A 23,668-nucleotide genomic window follows, 5' to 3' on the forward strand; every position below is an offset into this window, starting at 1 on the left:
CTGTAAACAGAACCTGGATGCATCCCAAAAATGACGTTTTGCCATTCGTGCACCCAGGTTCGTCGTTGAGTACACCATCGCAGGCGCTCCTGTCTGTGATGCAGCGTCAAGGGTGACCGCTGCCGTGGTCTCCGAGCTGATAGTCATGCTGCTGCAAACGTCGTCGAACTGTTCGTGCAGATGGTTGTTGTCTTTGAAACGTGCCCATCTGTTGACTCAGGGGTCGAGAGGTGGCTGCACGATCCGTTACAGTCATACGGATAAGATGCCTGTCATCTCGACTGCTCACACGATACGAGGCCGTTGGGATCCAGCACGGCATTCCGTATTACCTTCCTGAACCCACCGATTCCATATTCAGCTAACAGTCATTGGATCTCGACCAACGCGAGCAGCAATGTCGCGCTACGATAAGCCGCAATCGCGATAGGCTAAAATCCAACCTTTTTCAAAGTCGGAAACGTGATGATACGCATTTCTCCTCCTTACACGAGGCACCAGAAAAACGTTTCACCAGGCAATGCCGTTTAACTGCTGTTTGTGTATGAGAAATCGGTTGGAAACTTTCCTCGTGTCAGCACGTTCTAGCTGTCGCCACCGGCGCCAACCTTGTATGAATGCTCTGAAAAGCTAATCATTTGCATATTACAGCATTTTCTTCCTGTCGGTTAAATTTCGCGTTTGTAGCACGTCATCTCGTGGTGTAGCAATTTTAATGGCCAGTAGTGTATTACAATGCGCTCTTCACTTGTTACTGTTGCATTATATTTGATTCTGCTTTTGTATCGATGTCGCATCTTTTTATTTGTTTTTAGATTTTCCTGAAATCTTTGGTGTCATTCCCATTAACTGCTTTCAGTATACTCGTAATTGTGACTCAATCCAGGAGGATGTTTTTTTAAACCCATGTCCGGCCATCCAGTTTTAGGTTTTCTGTGATTTCCTTTGTCCCTCCAGGCAAATGACGGGATGATTCCTTGGAAAGGGCACGGGCGATTTCCCTTATCATTCTTGAGACAATCCGAGCGTGTGCTCTCCCTCTAATGACATCGATTTAGACAGGACGTTAAACCTAATCTTCCTTCCTTCCTTTCGTAATCGTATTCATATAAGTTTCCGTTTGGAAGATACGGCATCTGCTCAGTTACGTTCAGCGCTCGCTTCTGGCAACCTGTTTTCTCCCGTGACCATATGCCGCTACAGTGGTTGCAATGCCACATCTACCTGCCAGTTAGCGAGGTAATGGTATCGACAGCTCGTCCTACCCCTCTTAACATGTACATGATCAAGTTAAGAGAACCGCACGCATCTACAAGGCTCCTCCTGTATTGGATTCTGTTTATTCCATTCTGTCGCCAATCACCCTCTGGTTATTGTATGTTCATCCTTATGATTGAAGGTTTGAAGAACTTCGGCCATACACCTATGTATTAAAATGGAACACCTGCAGCCGTCTTTTTGATGTTATTTGTTATCTAGCTACCAGTTTCGGTGACTGAGTACACCATCTTCAGGCCTTAACTGATGCTGAGGGGGTTCACTCAGTGGACAACATCTACGAACTGGTTTCCGTAGACTCTAACAACGATATTGTGTCTCCAAACACACGTTATTGACTGTAACAACAATCATATGTTCAGTTGTTACAGTCTACGGAAACCGGCTCGTAGAGGTTGGCCATTGATGGAATCGTGTATACGACTGGAGTGAACCCCCTCAGCGTCAGTTAAGATCTGAAGATGCTGTACTGAATCACCGAAACTGGTAGCTTTGTAATAAATAACATCTAAAGGGCGGCTGCCGGCGTTCCATTTTATTACAATCACCCTCTACGCCGATCTGCAGCAACTCCTAACGGATTACAACTCTTCATCTTTTCTTTGGTCTTCCTCGTGGTTTTCTACATGGATATCAAAGGCCATCGGTGTTTATCCATCTGAGGGACATGTCCTACCCATACAAGCCACTTGCTTCTCATCAGGCTTACAGTGACTGGCCTATTGTAGATTTCATCCAGTTCACAATGTAAGATTTTCTTATGTTTCCTGCCATTGTAAATATTTCACCTTTACTGCTCCAGGACAAAGACGCGTGAGCGCGCTGCACGAGTTGTGGATAAGTTCCTCGTCTCTGTTTTGAACGTGATCTGTGGTGCGTCTGGTCGATAGTCAGTTGTACAGCGCTAGGTTCTTATTAGGGGCACAGTAGCGAACAGTTGAGTTTTACTGAAGGGGATATTATATTTGTGAATCTGGAAGAAATTATTTGGAATAGGTACTTTATTATTGAGATCAAAACGTGTCTGTAAAGATATTTTCTTGACTGTATGGATGGAGAAGATTTGTGGAAGAACGTTTCAAGGTAACCCATGTACAGGAATGAAATCTTTGTCAGAACTGTTAATTGAAGGAAATCTTTCTCCCTTACATAACTAATAATATTCATTATTGAGATCAAAACGTGTCTGTAAAGATATTTTCTTGACTGTATGGATGGAGAAGATTTGTGGAAGAACGTTTCAAGGTAACCCATGTACAGGAATGAAATCTTTGTCAGAACTGTTAATTGAAGGAAATCTTTCTCCCTTACATAACTAATAATATTCATTATTAGTGTTAATTTGATTTCTCTGTTTTCATTATCTCACAAATAACACAATTAGTTGAAATGTCTATAACTTTGCAATGAGTGGATTTCGTAATTGTTAGAGCCTTCCTGTGTTGTACAGTCTTTATTGACAATAATTAGAGTCTTTCATGAATGATTTACTTTAAACTAAAACCCTCCTCCATCATTCTTAGTAAAGTTGGAAATATTTTGGCGTGTGTGCATACGCAACCACAGATTGTTTCTGACAAGCAAAGAAAAATTTAGTAGCTCCATTTTGTTTCGAGTACGTCACCACACAAGACACGAAACAGCATGCTGAGCAAGCGGTAAATTACTTTTCCTTTAGGCCAGGTCTCACTTTGTATTCTTGTAAACAAACAATACGTTGTCAGAATTTTCAGATGTAGTGCTAAGCAAGCAAATTAGTTTACAGTGAACAGTTATTTTCTTCTTTATTTTGTGGGTACTTCAAGTTATGTTATGTAACTTTCATAATGTACTTCAGTATTGAGTTTCACAGAGTACACAATTACTTTCTTTTGGGATTTACTTAAAATCATTTTCATTATTTCAAATTCAGCATTCCACTAGGATTAAAATTTTCTTTCGCGATACTATCTACAAGCGCAATACAGCGCCAACCGTCAGTATTGCTCAGAAGTTGAATACGATATCTTAAGGACACGTTACACGAGGAAAAAGTTTTTAAAAAAGAATGTTCAGATAAATTTCATAGAAAGCTTACAGTAATTATGCTGGATCCTGCATTCTCCAGTGATTTCATCTTGTACCGGACCATACGTCTTGCTCGAGACTTTCCGCGCGAAAACGAGAAGGTTATTTAAGTTTTTTTTTCAGTGTTTTGTACAACCGGAGTTCGAAATCCCTTGAGAGACTGCGCAATTTAAAAAGCTGACTCAGACTGAAGTATGTTTTGTTTGCGGCATGGGTCTTCGTTTTTATTTCTGCCTCACACGGTGTTTCTTCTATAAAGATAACCCCAGATGTTTGAATGGTCGGGTTCAGGATAGCGGAGGCTGGAGTGGGTCTCTTGTATAGGGATGAGTTGTGCTCATCACCAGATACACATTTCATTCACAAGGAGGCCGATTCTGTTCGCTGCTGTCTCCGTGCTGTCGCTCTACCACATCAGTTCTTCCTTAGATCCGAACAACTGAGTCACGTCGGTAGCAGATCAGAAATGTGTGATTTTTCTTACTGTATGACTCGATCCCCTCAAAGTCCTTATGAAAAACTTTCCTCGTTATCTTTTAGAGTGCCAGGTAGAACAATATCAGATACATGCCATCGCATACACAGCTTTAAAGACCACAGTTGGCTGCACTGATGACAACTTATCCCATTGCAAAAAGCTTTAATAAAATAACTGGAAAAGAATGTGTGTTGTAAGAAGTCCATGACTAAGGAATTTATTGCTAGAGCACTCCAGCAGATGTAATTTCGATGGATTGCTCACGCGCTGGCTGCGTTATGTGAACTACAGGAGAATCTCAGACCAGAGAGCAGTGTTGGCTGCAGTAGGAGCTGTGTCAGTAGTAGTGGTAGTAGCTAGCAGTCTGGTGTATGGAGTTGGCGGGAAGGTGGTGGGGAGCGATGGCGGTGCCTGAGCGATGTAATATAAGGTAAAAGCAGCCGCGCGCATATGTAGTTTGTTACAATAACATTTGTACTATTGTTATGTTAAGTCCCATGTAAATTTTTCAAAAAAAATCTTTTAATAATAATGTTTTCTATAAAATTAACTTTTTGACAATCATTCATCTGAATTTAAAGGATTTACTAATTTCTGCAATCCATCGTCATCCCGATTATCGTAAGGAAAAATCTGTTGTTTCTTTCTATATATGACAAATCTAGCGGCCAGCATTGCACTGGGCTGTGCCAGAAAAAATTCTTATAGGAGTAGATATACAGGGTGAGTCACCTAACGCTACCGTTGGATATATTTCGTAAACCACATCAAATACTGACGAACCGATTCCACAGACCGAACGTGAGGAGAGGGGCTAGTGTAATTGTTTAATACAAACCATCCAAAAATGTACGGAAGAATGTTTTTTAACACAAACCTACGTTTTTTTAAAATGGAACCACGTTAGTTTTGTTAGCACATCTGAACATATAAACAAATACGTAATCAGTGCCGTTTTTTGCATTGTAAAATGTTAATTACATCCGGAGATATTGTAACCTAAAGTTGACGCTTGAAACCTCCAACATGCCGCACATTGCAGAACATCTACCGCCAACTGTATGCATCAGGCATGGTCGTAGCACGCAAACGGGTCCGTAACAGGCCCGTCACAGGAGAAGCGGGTGCAGTTGGTGTGTTAGCTGCTGTTGCCATGAACCCACACATGAGTACACGGGGCATTGCGAGAGCCGGTGGACTGAGTCAAAGTAGTGTCATGCGCATACTGAATCGTCACCGCTTTCACCCGTTTCATGTGTCGCTACATCAGCAATTACATGGTGATGACTTTAATCATCGAGTGCAATTCTGTCAATGGGCATTAACAGAGAATGCGTTGCAGTTCTACCTGTTTACCGATGAAGCGGGTTTCACAAACCACGGGGCAGTGAATCTACGGAACATGCATTACTGGTCCGTGGACAATCCTCGCTGGCTCAGACAGGTAGAGCGACAGCGACCGTGGACTGTAAATGTATGGTGCGGAATCATTGGCGACCACCTCATTGGTCCTCACATCATTGCAGGGGCCCAAACAGCTGCAACATACATCGCGTTTCTACAGAATGATCTGCCAACGTTGCTCGAAAATGTCCCACTGGAAACGCGTCGACGTATGTGGTATCAGCATGATGGCGCACCTGCACATTCCGCAATTAACACTAGGCTGACCCTTGACAGGATGTTCGACGGGCGTTTCATAGGACGTGGAGGACGCATAATTTGGCCAGCCCGTTCTCCTGATCTTACACCTCTGGACTTCCTTCTGTGGAGTACGTTAAAGGAGAATGCGTACCGTGATGTGCCTACAACCCCAGAGGATATGAAACAACGTATTGTGGCAGCCTGCGGCGACATTACACCAGATGTACTGCAGCGTGTACGACATTCATTACGCCAGAGATTGCAATTGTGTGCAGCAAATGATCGCCACCACATTGAACATCTATTGGCCTGACATGTCGGGACACACTCTATTCCACTCCGTAATTGAAAACGGAAACCACGTGTGTACGTGTACCTCACCCCTCATGGTAATGTACATGTGCTTCAGTGAAAAAGACCAATAAAAAGGTGTTGGCATGTGGACGTAATGTGCTGTTCCAGTCTCTTCTGTCCCTAAGGTCCATCACCGTTCCCTTTGGATCCCTACGTAATTCGGTGGTCTCCGATACTCACGATCGAACAGCGGAGGAGTGGTACTCAAGCGTCAACTTTAAGTTGCAATATCTCCGGATGTAATTAACATTTTACAATGCAACAAACAGCACTGATTACGTTTTTGTTTATATGTTCAGATGTGCTAACAAAACTAACGGGGTTCCATTTAAAAAAACGTAGGTTTGTGTTAAAAAACATACTTTCGTGCATTTTTTTTATGGTTTGTATTAACCAATTACACTAGCCCCTCTCCTCACGTTCGGTCTGTGGAATCGATTCGTCAGTATTTGATGTGGTTTACGAAATATATCCATCGGTAATGTTAGGTGACTCACCCTGTATACGTGTTATTCGGCGACTTCATAGAGGTAAGAATTTTCAATTCAGTATGGTCTTTCAGGGCCCCGACGTAGCACTGCTGACGTCCAAATTTAGCCGTTTCGATTCACAGTCAGTTAATTATTGAAAGGTTACATATGAATCACATTTTTTATTGAGAGGTTAGTCACGTTATTATTGTGAGGTTACGGAATAATAAACTGTTGGGAGGGTACACTGAATGTGAATGTTGTACTTATTTTTACTGTTGGGAGGTTACAATGTGAATGTGTGACTGAAATATTAATCAGTAAATTATATATTCCAGTGACATATTAAGTCTCAAGTTCATCTATGATAATGAAAACAGGTCAAAGCAATGAAATAAAATTTCTGCCAAGGCTGGTATTCAAACCCAGGGCTGAGGTGTGAGCTGGTGTTTGTATTGAGGAAGGAGATGTACTAGGGTAATCTGTGCAGCTGTTTTAGCCACAGTGCCAGGGTGCTGTAGTGGTTAGCGCACCCACCTAGTGAGCTGATGCCAGTCTCTAACGTTCCACCGGTGTCGGTTGCGCACGTCGCACCACAGCTCTCCCATGTGTCGACCTTCATTCTTGATTACAGCTATGTCAGTTTGAACCTCTCCGCCACACGTCCACCAAAGGCGCAAGATTTTTATACCAACCTTCTGCGGGCTGTTCCCCATAACGTGGTGGAAAACAAGTACCCTACGGTTCACTGGCCAAGAGTGTGGAAAACGATACACCACAACTTTCTGTCATCCACGGTGAGTTCGATCAGATCGCCAACAAAAAATATGCCACACGACAGCGACTCCACGCTATTAGACTGGCAGACTCACCTTATTGCCCAGATTGCCCAGATTGTCATCTCTTGGATACCGATGAACATCGTTTTACTTGCGCATCATCGTCCGGAGTTTGGCAACTAACACAGAAGACATTGGCTTGTTACCTCCGGGTCACACCTGATATGATTGACCCTGAGACCCTACTCTGTCCAGATGAAACTTACTTTCCGACCGCAAAATATCATGCGCTTACATGGTTCAAAGGACTTACCGTCGCCTATATCTTTAGCGACGGTGAGAAAGAGCAGCTTGATTACTGGTGGTTCCTACAAAATGCTCACATTGCCCTCGAACGCACAGCGAAATACCGTACGCTCTTCGCAAATCATTTACGCAGCGTTTTCGCTAACCCGCCACTCAGCTGGGGAGTGCCAAGCTGCGGTTAATGTTCTGTGCCGCATCGCACTAACGGCTGAACGTTCTGCTTTGTCAGCCATGAGCGAAGGAAGAGACAGGCTGCTGCAAGGATGCTGTTTTCGTTGAGGCACTAGCGAAGCAGAATGCCTCCGTTGCAGATGCTCTTCAAAAGCGGCGTTGGAGATATCGGATAACGATGGCGAAGCACCAGGTGGAACCAGTTACATTTATGAAGAACCTTTTGGTTGGAATTGCATCGGTGATTTACATTTTTATTTTTTTTATTAGTCTTTTATGCCACCTTTGTTGTTGTAACACTTACTTGCAACACTTAGTTACTAGAATTCTCATTTGTACACGTTTCCTAAATGTAATAATGTAAACAAATAAATAAATACATAAAAAGTGAGAAACAGACCCCGGTTCGAATCCTGGCGTAGGCAAAAATTTTAATTCACTGCTTCGGCCTCTATTCATCGTCGTAGATGAAGTATTGACAGAAACGTCACAGCTTCACATGATGTAGTGCCAGGAGTCACTGGTGAGTGTGTGTGTGTCTTGTAAAGAAAACATGTGTGTGGTACTGACTAGTCTAAAATTAAAAAAAGGTTGAGGCTATTTTTGCGGACTCTCTGACTCACCCCGTAGGCGCGCGTGAGTGCTGTGACACCGTGCTTCGTGGCGCAGTAGATGGGCAGGAAGGGGGTCGTCTCGAGGCCAGCCACAGAGGACAGGTTGACCACCAGCCCGCCGGCACCGCCGTTCTGCTTGCCCATGTACTTGTACGCCAGCAGCAGGCCGTACACCACGCCTTTCTGCGCACGAGAAACAACCGCTGTAGAAGCATCTCACACACAGCTGCAAGCACATTTTGCTAGCTTACCTTTAGGCTCGTGGTAATGTCCAAGAATGTTTGCGTAACGAAGCCGCAGGATGCAAACGTTATACAGGGTGTTACAAAAAGGTGCGGCCAAACTTTCAGGAAACATTCCTCACACACAAAGAAAGAAAATATGTTATGTGGACATGTGTCAGGAAACGCTTACTTTCCATGTTAGAGCTCATTTTATTTCTTCTCTTCAAATCACATTAATCATGGAACACAGCAACAGAACGGACCAGCGTGACTTCAAACACTTTGTTACAGGAAATGTTCAAAATGTCCTCCGTTAGCGAGGATACATGCATCCACCCTCCGTCGCATGGAATCCCTGATGCGCTGATGCAGCCCTGGAGAATGGCGTATTGTATCACAGCCGTCCACAGTACGAGCACGAAGAGTCTCTACATTTGGTACCGGGGTTGCGTAGACAAGAGCTTTCAAATGCCCCCATAAATGAAAGTCAAGAGGGTTGAGGTCAGGAGAGCGTGGAAGCCATGGAATTGGTCCGCCTCTACCAATCCATCGGTCACCGAATCTGTTGTTGAGGAGCGCACGAACACTTCGACTGAATTGTGCAGGAGTTCCATCGTGCATGAACCACATGTTGTGTCGTACTTGTAAAGGCACATGTTCTAGCAGCACAGGTAGAGTATCCCGTATGAAATCATGATAACGTGCTCCATTGAGCGTAGGTGGAAGAACATGGGGTCCAATCAACACATCACCAACAATGCCTGCTCAAAAGTTCACAGATGTCAACACAAGCACCGAAGTCAACATTACCTTCCTTCAATTGGGCCATCTGGCGGCGAATCGAGGAAGTACAGTACATACCGACGAAACTAAAATAAGCTCTTACATGGAAATTAAGCGTTTCCGGACACATGTCCATATAACATCTTTTCTTTATTTGTGTGTGAGGAATGTTTCCTGAAAGTTTGGCCGTACCTTTTTGTAACACCCTGTATATCGAACGTTCGATTCTAAATCGATCACGCGGCTGTGGTGGCAGGCGTTATAAGCATGTTTATAATGGCCACTACAGCAACGACGAAAGAGCGTTACTAAAATTATTGTAATTACCAAGGCTGGTCCAAATGCCTCTGACCACTATGGGACTTAACATATGAGGTCATCAGTCCCCTAGTACTTAGAACTACTTAAACCTAACTAACCTAAGGACATCACACACATCCATACCCGAGGCAGGATTCGAACCTGCGACCGCAGCGGTCGCGCAGTTCCCGACTGAAGCGCCTAGAACCGCTCGGCCCCGGAGACCGGCAATTACGAAGGAAACGAATTACCTCACACGTCGACGTTGTCGCCATGACAAAGTCCATTTGATGCATATGCTACGGGAAGCATACCCTTTTTGTCGTAACCTGGGTAGACTCTACCAATGTCACGAAAAAATATGGGTAGAGTGACATATTTCCGACAAAACTTCAAACAATTTTCTGCATTGCTTAAGCATGGAATTAGATTCTTCCACGTGAGGCAATCGGCAGAAGAAACGTCTACAATACCAGACATCCCACTCACTTCCGTCATAAATCGTTTGGGTTTTCCTAGCATCTCACAAATGATTTATCATAACGTCCGCCACCACAGTCGCGTGATCGATTTACATTCGCCTGTTCGATATACATCGTTTGCACCCAGCTGCTTCGATAGGCAAACATTCTTGGAAATTACCAGGCTCGTCGTCTAGAAACTGAAGTGTACCGCTACATGAAGATATTTTGTGATTTTTATTACTTTTGCACTACAGAGGGCTCCAAATAATGCAGAGACTCTGATGGTCAATATTATTGAAACAAAATGACAGACCGTTACAATTCTTGTGCAGGGGAAGGTTATATTACTTGTTCAACGTGACCGCCAATAGTAGCCAAACTATGTGATGCCGCTGAACTGTTGACCGAAATATGGCTGTCGGTGTTCCCGGTGTGACAGCCGCACAGGACACCTCGATGGTTTCTCGTAGCACGTTCAGTGTTACTGGCTTCTGTTGATAAATTTCGTTTTTCAGGGTCCCCCATCGGTAGAGGTCAAGAGGTGTAAGGTCTGGAGACCGTGGCGGGCACAGATTTGTGTTGCCCAAATGATAATCTTACTTCATTCATGCCTGTGCTGTCATCTGCTGGAAACCGCGTGCCAAGATCTATAGACAAACAACGGACTACGCTACCGCGCAAAATTGCAACGATATTTCATTTTGCTCCAAAGTTATTAACTATCGGAGTATCTAAATTATTCTGGACCTCTCTGTATTACTATACCGTCTCTGCTTTTAATAAAAGGACAAAAAGATTAACATTATATAGAAGGAGAAAATATTGGAACTTAAATTGTGTATCATCTCCACACAACAAAAATGTAAGTTTGAAAAAACTTTTGTATTATTGAAAACAGTGACACGAAGAAGGTTTCGTAAGTTCTGGAACTGATTTATTGCATGTGAAACAAGAGGAGCTATTGTTCGAAGGAAGGGGCAATGTAGACTGAAGTTTTATGAACTAAATTTTTTTAGCTATTGCCAACGGATTTTTCGTGTACACGAGAGCTACAGTGTTGCATGTTTCTTTCTTGTCATTGTTTCTGGCCCACAGTGGCATTCATGTCCGTCCGTTTTTGGCCAAATTAGGGATAACAGTCGTTCAACATATCGTATAGTCATCTGATTTGGTTATGGAAGAATTCGTGGCTCTGCGATCGGTGCTGCGGAGGGGTGGCAAGGGAAGGACATATGCAGAAAACAAAAGCATACTCATTACCTGAAGCGCCGCCGTGGTGGGGAAAGTTAGGAAGGGGGGGGGGGGGGGAGAGGGAAGGGGGATGAAGTAATTATTGTTTGTTTTGAGGAAGAGGGACACATGGAGACAAAATAAAACAAAGCTATTGGACAATTATGCTTGTTAATTGGCAAACATACCACCACTTTCTAACAGCTACTGATCACCTACAACATACTTAACAGAGTATAGCGAAGAAAGACAGCATCTGGATCAATTGATATGTTTTATTAGCATACCTGGCTAGCCTTACACAATGAAAAGATTTATTTATGTATGAGAAGGAAACAAATTAGTTAGAATAACAAGAGGAAATTTGCAAAGTTAATAGATGTTTAGTGTAAAGATGTCTCTCTTATACAGATGGTTGTCCATGTAGCCTGTGGTATCTGATAAAGCACTGAAATCTGACTTACATAGCAACAGCATGAGCCTGTGACACTAGCGACATCCAAACAAACATTTTATGAGAACTCATCTGAAAACAAATCTGCCGGCGAAACTGCATTCATCAACAAACTGCGACACAAGTATTTATCAGAAGCTGAAAGATTAAGTAAAATATGAGAAAAGCATGGGGTACTACAAAGTGGGTAAGTCATTAGTTTAAACAGAAGAAAGAGTTATGATTTGACTAGTGGAGTTGTGATCGTGCATAACTACAGGTTCTAAGAGCAAACGAAAGAAGTTTCAACAAGATAAGCAGACGAACTCGTATTACGGTTACGAATGTGATCTAATTGTAATGACTTCAGATAAAGAATAGGCAGTCATGTATAGATGCCTGCAAAGAATATCTGGCTTTACACAAAGGACCATAATAGACAATCTTCACAAAATATGACAAAACAATGTGCTCACGTGCTGTTGAATGAGATTGGGATTGAATAACGCAGTTGCTCACGAATGTATAAAATACCCATAGATATTGCTATACACATGAACATGTGACTAGACTGATCACAAAGTAAACTAAGGTGCGTTTCAACTGAAACATGCAGCAATCGTGAAGAATTTTCCCGACGTAACCATGACTTCTAAAAATAGAGGCATCCTACAGGAATTTAGCAAAATATGCTTGCACAGTGTTGCTTAAGCCAAGAGAAGCTCTCTCCCAGCAAACTGGCGACGGAATGGCGTGAAAATCCTACACATGTTCACGCATCCGAAAAGAACTGATTTCAGCACCAGAGTGTGCTTCTGTCTCACTACATGCTGGGTACAAACTGGAGACTGCCGGGAAACAGTTTGATTGACCTGAAGTACCCAACCTGCACAAGAACTGTCACTTGTGCCTACACTGTTGTTATATCTGTCACAGATTCCGCTTTAGAGATTGCACAAGCCGCCGTCTTCCACACTGAGGCTTGGACGTACACCATCTCGTCGCCCACTTGCGCTTTCACTGTCCTTCAACTACTTTCCAGTAGCATGTGTACCGCCTACTAGCCTCACTCTTCACGAGACTCTCGTTCCCAGTCGCCTGGCCGCGAAATTCCGCTATGTGTCAAAGTTGCTACGTCAGTGGACTTCCCCGTATACTGTCTAGAACTGTTGATATTTTTAAAAATATCGGGAACATCACTATTGGCTCTCGATGTATCGAAAAGAGATCGATATATCGGCGGAAACGATATCTACGTCCTGGCCTATAAAAATATCGGCTGCATATTGTATATATACTGCCGCTTTTAGAGCTGTAGATTTAAGCATTGATCTATTAGATATTCTGTAAATCAACAAGCTAATAGCCTACCTGTCCCCCTTAGCTCCCCCCCCCCTTTCACTTGCAATCGGACTTCTTTTGTGCTACATATTCTTTTCTCTACTTCACGTCTATAGTTACAATAGTCACCATTTTTTTGTCACGAGACTGCCGGTTTCGATCTCTAATGACCATCTTCAGATCTGTTTTATAAAAACATATTCTATACACTAGACGTGAAGTAAAGGAAATTTATTCTATATTCGGACCACCGCTCAATTCGCAGCCATGTCGCAGCTTGTGGTACATATACTTGCTTCACACAGTCAAAGAGAAAGATTGGACGTGATGAATATTCAAAAAGTCGTAACACCCCTTCACACAGTAAAAGTAAAATTATGTTCTACTTTAATTTCAAAAGAACAACTTCAAATATTTACCGAAAATTGTGAATAAACATAAAATAAAAACATCGGCACTCGATATTGCCATTTTGACATCGATATATCGGGGTGAAAATAACTCCGATATCGATATTATATCAAGAGTCATAATACAGTCCGTACTGTCGCTAGAATGTCTCCCGGCATGACTCCCTACATACTTTTCTTGGCGCGACTTTCACATTCGCGACGGGCAGTTGGTCATGATGTTTCGGCTCATCAAGGTACATGATTAGGAAAGACTTTGTTCCCAACGTATCACGTGCAATCTTTTTCTGCCACCATAATTGTAACAGTGGAATTGTATATCTCAAACGTAGTTTTTTTTTTACTCCTATGACCATCTTCCTTCACAAATGTTTGTACCTGGTTTTCTGTTTCACATAGCCATTCCAATTATGACAGTCATCTTCGCCGCCAGCGCTCTGAACGGGAACGAAACGGAAACTGTTACCGTCGCCGACTGGTGTTTTATTCTCAGATCCTGCATCTTCTGTTACCGCAAATCAGTTGCAAGCGAGCGTAAGTAGCATCAAATGACCCCCTTCGTCACTATTTCACAGTTGGAGCGTTCCTGCAATTGGGCAAGACTTTTTTTGTTGTATCACCAACTTCTGTATGAAATGACTCGCTGATTTCAGAGTAATTATTGTGAATAAAAGTGTCATTTCTGTTCCTCTCACAGGGTATTAATCTCAGTTACCTTCTATAACGCATTGTAGCGGTTCTATCTTTGTGTGGTCGAAGTTTCGTCGAGTTATGTTTGGCGCTACCGACACATCATGCGAAAGTTACTTTTGTCGTTACGTTTTGTACAGCAGTGTACTTTTACATAATAGACATGAAGTTTATAGGTACATGGTTTTTAATACCTTTCTTGCGAAGCAAAGCAATGGACACGGAGATAAAATTAGAAAAGAAATTGTACTATACAGAGCGGTAGCTACAATTATTCTTTCAGAATCGAATAGGAAGGGGGAGGTGTTTCGAAATAAAACTAGTATGCTACGAATCTATGGGTTAGCACACTGGACCCGTATTCGGGATGACGACGGGTTAAACCCGTTTCCGGCCATCCCGATTTAGGTTTTCCGCCGTTCAGGCGAATGCCGGGATGGTTCGTTTGAAAGAGCACGACCGACTTCCTTCCCCATCGTTCCGCGTTCCGATGAGACCGATGAACTCGCTGTTTGGTACCATCCCTCAAATCAACCAACCAACCAACCAATCAACTTGATAAAAAACTGAAGCACCTAGAAGGTGAGGAGGAAACGAATTGAAACTTCACTGTCTGAGACAGTATATGATACTACTTTAGTGATTAGAAAATTGAATCAAATTTTAAGAAAGAATTTGGCAGTATGAGCGCACTTATCAGTATGATGCACAGACTCAGGTCTGGATGCAGGCACTTTTTCGTTTGTGATGGTTTAAATAAAGCCGTTGCATGCTCTCCAGAGGCTAGCCGATCCACAAGGTATCTAATTGGTCCTCGATATCCTGGAGACTGATGATAGATTTGAGGATCTGGTCACAGGAGTACCTCATTATTATGCTGATATTTCATGGAGATACGTGCTATGTGTGGACGAGTATTGTCCTGTTAAAACTGGCATCACGCTACTGTAGCACATGAGGACACAGGATGTCCATGATGTGCAGTTGTGCTGTCAGCGTTCCCTCAGTCACCACCATCCCTGATCTGAAGTCATCACCAGTGGCTCCCCACACTGTGGCACCAGGAGTATTGTCATCTGGGGTATTCTAGAAACGCGATTCATCTCTGAGCATTGTGCTAGGCCGTTCATCGGTAGTCCATGCTTCCAGATCACGGCATCACTCCAGTCTCAGACATTGGTGTTGAGGTGTTAATGACAGCCTACGCATGAGTCCATAGCTCCTTACTCCAACAGATGCTAGTCTGATCAGTGGTGCGGGATGACACAGAACGTTGCAGGCTGTTCATTACTTCTTCTCGAATGGGAATCGCAGGTGTCGAGTGGTTATGATGTGCTTGGTGCACAGTATGGCAATACTCATGTGTGGTGGTCGTATGTGGTCAATCGGAACCTTGACTACATTGGGCTACTGTCAAATCAGAAAGCTCAACAAATCTGGACACTGCACGATTCGACCAGCCGGCCAAACGGAGACCCGCAATGAGGTCGCTTTTAAACTCTGTCAGAGGCTGATGACGCTGTTTCAGACGAGTAAGCATTATATCCGTGTCCTTCACAGTGATCACTCAACATCTGACGCTGTTCATGCCCCGTATACACCTTTATACCTTACCAGGCATGGTAATAAAACTAAAGACAACGAATACTAATGCATTCTGATGGCCGATCTGCCCGTCACAGAGAACTGCAATTCTAATCGTTTGTATACCTGCCGATTGTATGTACATGTACGAAGTTACATTGGAGCTGTCCGTGTCTTCTGGCTGCTTGATTTCTTTTGTCAGGCGGTGTATAAATGGTCAGATGTCTTTGAATGAATTCAACAGAACAGATATGATGAATTTGTGGATGACTGGGGACAGACTGAAGACAGACGGCAGTCGAAGACGACGCGACGAAGAAAAGCGCTCAGAAAACAGGGAAGTGGAGGTACACTCCTGTTGCTACGTACCACGTTGATGTCCACCTGCTTCTCCCACACACTGTCACGCATGATGCCAGCATTGTTGATGACGATGTCCAGACGGTTGAATGTGGATTTGGCTGCTTTGAAGACCTCTGAAACAAGGTAGTCTCAGGTTTTCAATTCAATTCAGTTCAGTTCAAAATTATTAGGTGTTCATATCGATGAGAATGTAAACACATTTTGGAACACATTTTGGAACTCCTAAAACAACTTAGTGCAGCCACTTTTGCACTTAGAATCGTTGCAAATCTTGGGGAGAGACAAATCAGTAAGTTGAAGTATTTTGCATATTTTCATTCAATAATATCACAGGGAATAATGTTTTCGGCTATCTCATCTTTAAGAAAAAAAGTCTTAATTGCTCAAAACGTGCTGTAAGATGAATATTTGTTGCTAATACACAATCATCTTATACACCCATGTTTAAGGAGATGGTCATTCACTGTTGTAAATAAATCACTGCAGTTTAAAAGGAGCAAGGATGTTTGTAATTACAATACCAGAAGGAAAACTGACATTCCCTACCCCACATTAATGTTATCTTTTTCACAAACAGGGTGCACAATCATGCAACAAAAAGTTTTCATTACTTACCCAGGGATATAAAATGTCTGACACATAGCAAAGAAAAATTTGAAAACAAACTGAAAACGTTAATCCTTAACAACTTCTATTCTGTAGAAGAAATTCTATTTCTGTAACGTCTAAAAGGTGGTGGGTAGAAATTCCTAACTCACACTAACTCACATTTGCCTACCTATGTATAATCTCTGTAAATTTCCAGCAAGTAGCCATATTTGAAAATTGAGTTGTAATATGTATGTAAAATGACTCATTCCATATCATTACGATTTATCATGCAAATGATCCATCGAACATGAAATTAGCAAACATCATGACTTTGTTGCAGTTATACACTGCTGACCATTAAAATTGCAACTATAACATAAAAAACATAAAACATTTGAACATAATACTTACTATTTTGTCAGGAGATTATCAAAATAGGTGAATACAATACAGATAACTGGAACAGCTAATATTTACAGAATAATATGCTGCCAGAATGAAGCATTGTTATGCACTATTAATAAATTTATCATACACAAAATACCTAATGTGTTGTGACCAAGTGCTGTCAACACTGAAATCTAACAGACACTTTTACTTAAGCTGGTCTAACAGTCTCTGTTAAGACTTTCATCTATAGATTAGAAGGAGTTGCCTACCAAAAAGTCTTTCAAACTCTTTTTAAAGCGTGCTTTTATCTGAAACCAAGTTTCTAATAGTTGCTGGCAATTTATTGAAAATGTGTGTTCCTGAACATTGGACCCCTATTTGGACTAACGTAAGCGCTTCTAGGACTTAATGTAGATTGTTCTTATTCCTAGTACTGATACTATGTACTGAGCTATTGCTTGGAAATAGAGATATATTACTTGCAACAAATTTTATTAAGGAATAAATATACTGAGGGGCAGAGGTTACAATACAAAGTTCCTTGAACAGGTTTCTACATGGTGTTCTGGAATTTACCCCACAAATCATTCTTATTACACACTTTTTCACACTAAAAACTTTTGCTCAGTTTTTATATTTGTATCTCCTACATTTGACATCATTCTCACTGCAAATACAGACTTGTTTAGCAATTCTGTGGTATGCCCTACCCAACTAAATTTGTTACCTAGTTGTAATCCCAGAAAATTACCTCTTCGATCTGCATGTCGCGTGGAGCCGTTGAGATCCTGCATGGCGTTGAGTATGACCCTCTGAACATACTGGATCCATTTTTCGCTTGACGGTCTTGGGATCCAAAGCCATGTGTGAAGCACGATTTCGCCGCTCTTGAATTTCCGACACCTACTGATAGGCGTTTCTCTTTCTTATGCGAGGTGTTAAGATTATCTGCTCACTAACTAACAACATTTAAAAAGAATGTTTGAAAGAGACACCCACTTCCTTATAAAGCACATAGATGGCGTTACTCCTATCTATTTCGTGCTGTTGCGCTGGACATTTGAATATCAAAGCATATATTACACTTCATAACAATTTGACATTATGATGAAAACACACATGTCACTGGTGTAATATTCTAAAATATTTAGTCTTTATTTTACAAACTGGATTTCCTCTGTTACGTCATCATCATAAATGGTTCAGGATTCCACACTTAGGAAAAGTCTTACTGAATGTTGCAAGGAAGCTTAAATTCAAAAACTTTAAAACATAATTTCATGTGCACTGCACTGTTGGACATTTTATGCCCAATGGTAAAGACAGCACTCCAGCTTTGGAAAGGCCCCGGGAGTAGATAACATTCCATTAGAACTACTGACAGCCTTGGGAGAGCCAGGCCTAACAAAACTCTAGCACCTAGTGAGCAAGATGTATGAGACAGGCGCAATACCCTCAGTCTTCAAGAAGAATATAATAATTCCAATCCCAAAGAAAGCAGGTGTTGACAGATGTGAAAATTACCGAACTATCAGTTAATAAGACACGGCTGCAAAATACTAACATGAATTCTTTACAGACGAATGGAAAAACTGTAGAAGCCGATCTCGGGGAAGATCAGTTTGGATTCCGTAGAAATGTTGGAACATGTGCGGCAATATTGGCCCTACGACTTATCTTACAAAATAGATTAAGGAAAGACAAACCTACGTTTCTAGCATTTGTAGACTTAGAGAAAGCTTTTGACAATGTTGACTGGAATATTCTCTTTCAAATTCTGAAGGTGGAAGGGGTAAAATACAGGGAGCGAAAGGCTATTTACAATTTGTACAGAAACCAGATGGCAGTTGTAAGAGTCAAGGAGCATGGAAGGGAAGTAGTGGTTGGGAAGGAAGTGAGACAGGGCTGTAGCCTATCCCCGATTTTATTCAATCTGTATATTGAGTAAGCAGTAAACGAAACAAAAGAAAAATTCGTAGGACTTAAAATCCATGGAGAAGAAATAAAAACTTTGAGGTTCGCCGATGACATTGTAATTCTGTCAGAGACAGCAAAGGACCTGGAACAGCAGCTGAACGGAATGGACAGTGTATTGAAAGGAAGATATAAGATGAACATCAACAAAAGCTAAACGAGGATAATGGAATGCAGTCGAGTTAACTCGGGTGATGCTGCGGGAATTAGGTTAGGAAATGAGACGCTTAAAGTAGTAAAGGAGTTTTGCTATTTGGGGAGCAAAATAACTGATGATGGTCGAAGTAGAGAGGATATAAAATGTAGATTGGCAATGGCAAGGAAAGAGTTTCTGAAGAGTATAGATTTAAGTGTCAGGAAGTCGTTTCTGAAAGTATTTGTATGGAGTGTAGCCATGTATGGAAGTGAAAGGTGGACGATAAATAGTTTGGACAAGAAGAGAATAGAAGCTTTCGAAATGTGGTACTACAGAAGAATGCTGAAGATTAGATGGGTAGATCACATAACTAATGAGGAGGTATTGAACAGAATTGGGGAGAAGAGAAATTTATGGCACAACTTGACTAGATGAAGGGACCTCTTGGTAGGACATATTCTGAGGCATCAAGGGATCGCCAATTTAGTATTGGAGGGCAGCGTGGAGGGTAAAAATCGTAGAGGGAGACCAAGAGATGCATGCACTAAACAGATTGAGAAGGATGTAGGTTGCAGTAGGTACTGGGAGATGAAGAAGCTTGCACAGTTGCACAGGATAGAGTAGCATGGAGAGCTGCGTCAAACCAGTCTCTGGACTGAAGACCGCAACAACAACATAGTTAGAAACCTGAATTGTAAATCGAATATATGATTACGGTAATGATGACATTCTGCAAGTAAAATCAGATGACCAGATGACCAGAGATATTCGAAGGATGAAGGAAGGAACAGCGCCTGGAGGTTATGGTGCTTCAGTGAAAATGACTGAAGCTGGTGGGAAGGTAATGCAAAAGGAACGTGCAAAATTTTGTACAAAATGTGCGCGGAACAGGAAAATTCTCGAAAACTAGAACGATGCTTAATTCAGTGAAGACAAAAAAACCTAACTTACGAGGTATTCGTTTAAATGTATAATAACCACAGAGAAAAATACTTCACATTGTAATCCAGCGAAGGAACAAAGGACCATGAAGATGGCTTTAGACGTAGGTATACTACACGGGACCATTTGCAAATAGAAAACGACATTACAAGTGAGAAAAATGAATATGAATAACATGTTTCTCTGTGATATACAAATTTTGACTCGGTTTGAAAGAAATCTGTATCAACAGCCTTTGACAAACAAGGGTATTATTCAACATATTAACATACTGTAGAAACTGTACGCCAATACTACAGTCTCTATTAGACATCATCAGGGTAGTGAGAAATTGAATAAGTAGTTAGACAAAAAGATTACATCTAACTGAAGCAATTCTCAGAAGTAGTGGAGGAAGATTTCAGTTTCTTAATTTCTTTTTGATGATATTGCCACAGATTATTCTCAGTAAACGAATCGACTGCTATTACAGCTCTTGAGCAACCACTATGGCTCTCAATGTTCTTCTGCAGCACCACATTTATTTATAGCTCTCATTACACTTCTTTTTCAGAAAATACTTCCTAAGCCTTGCATTTATATTACGTATTAACATATTTCTCTTTCAGAAAAGTTTTTCATACTGTTGCATTTTTGCATTTTACGTTCTCGTCAGAGTTATTTTGCTATCCAAATTGTCACTCGTCTGCTACTTTCAGTATCCTGTTTCCTCATCTAACTCCCTTAGCAGCATCTGACTGAATACAACTTCTTTGGGTACCCTTGATTTAACGTTATTAATATTAATTTTTAACATATTTTCAAGGCACTAATCGTTTCTTTAAACGTATGTTCCAAATACTTTGTCGTCTCTGAGAGAATTACAATGTCTTCGCCAAACTCAAACTTTTTATTTCTTCTCTCCCCGCTTTAATTCCCTTTCCAAATTTACCTGCGTTTTCCTTTACTGCTTGCTCAGTCTGCTGATTAAATAAAATGGGGCATAGGCTACAGCTCTGTCTCATTCCCGTCTCAGTTACTATCCCCATTTCACGTCCTTCGACTCTTATAATTTCCTGCATTTTATCGCTGCTACCTTCAAAATTTCATAACAGAAATGAAGTTGATGCGCACTGTGGTGTAACGGAGTGTCGTAGCATAAATGGCATTGTAGTAGGAGAAGAATACGCTGACCGGTGTTCAGAGAGCAGTTAACTTTGCATTCTTTTTTCATCCACCTATTTTTAATTCAATAGACTTTCACTTGCACTACTAAATGCTTAGTGGGCACAGCCATAGCGAGGTGGGTCATGGAAATATTTGACTGGAACCGCTCAGCAAGCGTAAAGTGGTGGAAGGGCTCATTGCTCATGAATGGTATTGCTCCTTACCTTCCAGCTCTGACGGCTTTGTGACATCTGCCTTCACGAAAATTATCTTGTTCTTCCCAAATTCGCTCTCGAATTCCTCTACCACTTTCTGACCAACCGCTGGGTCCACATCAGATATCACCACCTGGAACACCAGAAGAATTAACTTATAATTCCTGATTCTTCCGAAATTTCTTTGTATATCAGCGTCATGTCTTATGTGTACACATCATAATATATATGTTAACATTATTATATGTCCTGAAAAATGAATTGAGACAAATGAAGCCAATGATGTCTAAATATTTATGTGATTTGGTGATCATCAATTTTTGTTCAGCTACTCTGATATCAGTAGTTAATCATAATTTATTATCTTTTTTCTCTACTGTAGATGTGCATGTTACTACTGTGCTTCTTATAGTGAATACACAAGCGAGGATCAGATGCCGTACAAGAACAGAGAATTCAGATACAATAATTTATTCTACATCTAATATCAAACAGTAAAAATACTACATAACTTTGTTGCTGTATTTGCAGCGCCAGCTGGTAACAGTAGGGCTGAATGCAGAAATATATACAGATACAAAAGATTGATAAATCTGTCACTCTTCGATACAGTGTCTATTCAGAAGATGTCGAGCCCTGGCCGCTATGAAAGTCTGTAAATGTTACTCAGCAGGCAAACGTACCAAATGGGACTCAGTGCATGAAAGTTCGAACTTAAGTACCGTCGCCCCTGTAGATCCGGAGAGGCAATGCTTGCATCTCATTGGCAGCGGTGTAATCGTTCGTGGTAGGCGGCGCCCGCGTGCGATGGTGGCGGCTATAGGAAACGCAGCGGCGTAACTGGCGGAGAGCGTATTTAAAAGTGCGGCCGACCGGGTAACGGTAGATGCCGCACAATGTAGCTTTTAATTTCGACTTTCATAGTAAACTGCTTATAAAATAACAAGAAAATAAGATGATGGATGTATTCTAGACTGTATTAACAATGTTAATAATAATAAAAGTATAACAAGTCATGAAGAAGTCTATCGATCATTTTAGTAAATAGTCATAGATCAGTGATTAAGCTGGCTAGATCGCATAATAAGTCATACAGCACGTCAAGAATGACTTTATTGATCACAAAGTGACGTGTTTCGGAATTATTTCCGTGTTCGAAAATTTGAACAGAAATATAAGAAACAAATTGGTAAACAAAAATGTAGAACTTTTTAGATACTAATAACTAACCAAGATGAAACAAAAGTGCAAACAGTCCATTCCTACCTAGCGTGGTGAATAGGTAGCACAAGTACAAGAGCCTTACAAGACGCATTCGTTACTAGAGCTGACACACTACCAAGGGAGTTCCCATAAAACCGGTACAGGAAGACAGAAAGCAGGATAAATATGATGGCGCTGTGTCATATATAGTATGATAATAAATAAATTACACAAAATGACAAAATGGAAAGTGATGTATTAGTAACGTAATAAAGGGAACATTAAAAAACGTGACTGTTGATCACATGATCGAAATACGGGGCATTATGTCTGAAGACGTAGGTAAGTAGGTAAGTCATTAGCCACTAATTGTAAGAATGGTATATTTTACTGTCAAACGATATCAAGCCAACCTGCACAATTTGCTGTGATAATACTAGAAGATAAAGCAGAAGAAAACGATTACAACAAAAACGACGATTGCAAATAGATCAGGTGTATGGGTACATGAATAGCAGGACATTAAAATAATAAAATGTTATTAATGTATGTAGAAAATATTAAACTATAGATTTGAACTTAATACGAATGTGGCCAATGGAAGTAGTGGATCAGGGGGGACACTGAGGGGGTGAAGAGGATTGAGATACATGCAAACGAAGTTAGGTGTTGAAATAATGGGTTTGGGAAGAGACACAGGGAGAGGGGAAGAGCGGAAGAGAGGGTAAGGGGGAGGGGGGGAAAGAGAACGAGTGAGGAAGGGCAGTGGAGTGGGGAGGCGGTATTGGTTGCTGGAAGTGAGCTGTCAAAAAAGTAGGGAATAGTGGAAGAGAGGACAGATAAGGGGGGACCATGTTAAAATAGCAATGTCAAACGTACCTTAAAACACATAAGCATAGTACAAGTTATATACTAATGGGCAATTAATAACAGAAGTCAGTAAATACATCAGTGATGATAAGCAGCATGAACATGTTTGTATTTCTAGTATGTCGCATGATCTGAAATGCTGAGCCCTGCAAGAGGTAAAAATAATCGTCCTTCTTGTACACTCCTGTTTATAGGTATCTAGCATCCTGAAATGAGCT

At 41.4% G+C, this 23,668-nt stretch overlaps 1 protein-coding gene across 1 annotated transcript in view; it reads right to left on the reverse strand.

Moving 5' to 3' along the window:
* LOC126175927 (15-hydroxyprostaglandin dehydrogenase [NAD(+)]-like) overlaps nucleotides 1-23,668 on the reverse strand; it is a 66,990-nt gene that overhangs the window by 13,682 nt on the left and 29,640 nt on the right. The window contains exons 3-5 of the mRNA XM_049923001.1: nucleotides 21,387-21,510; nucleotides 15,990-16,096; nucleotides 8,171-8,344 (exon numbers count right to left, since the gene is read on the reverse strand). Coding sequence (XP_049778958.1) covers nucleotides 8,171-8,344; nucleotides 15,990-16,096; nucleotides 21,387-21,510 — 405 coding nt within the window. The remainder of the gene's footprint in view (nucleotides 1-8,170; nucleotides 8,345-15,989; nucleotides 16,097-21,386; nucleotides 21,511-23,668) is intronic.

This window comes from Schistocerca cancellata, chromosome 3 (assembly GCF_023864275.1).
Source record: "Schistocerca cancellata isolate TAMUIC-IGC-003103 chromosome 3, iqSchCanc2.1, whole genome shotgun sequence".
Taxonomy (NCBI): domain Eukaryota; kingdom Metazoa; phylum Arthropoda; class Insecta; order Orthoptera; family Acrididae; genus Schistocerca; species Schistocerca cancellata.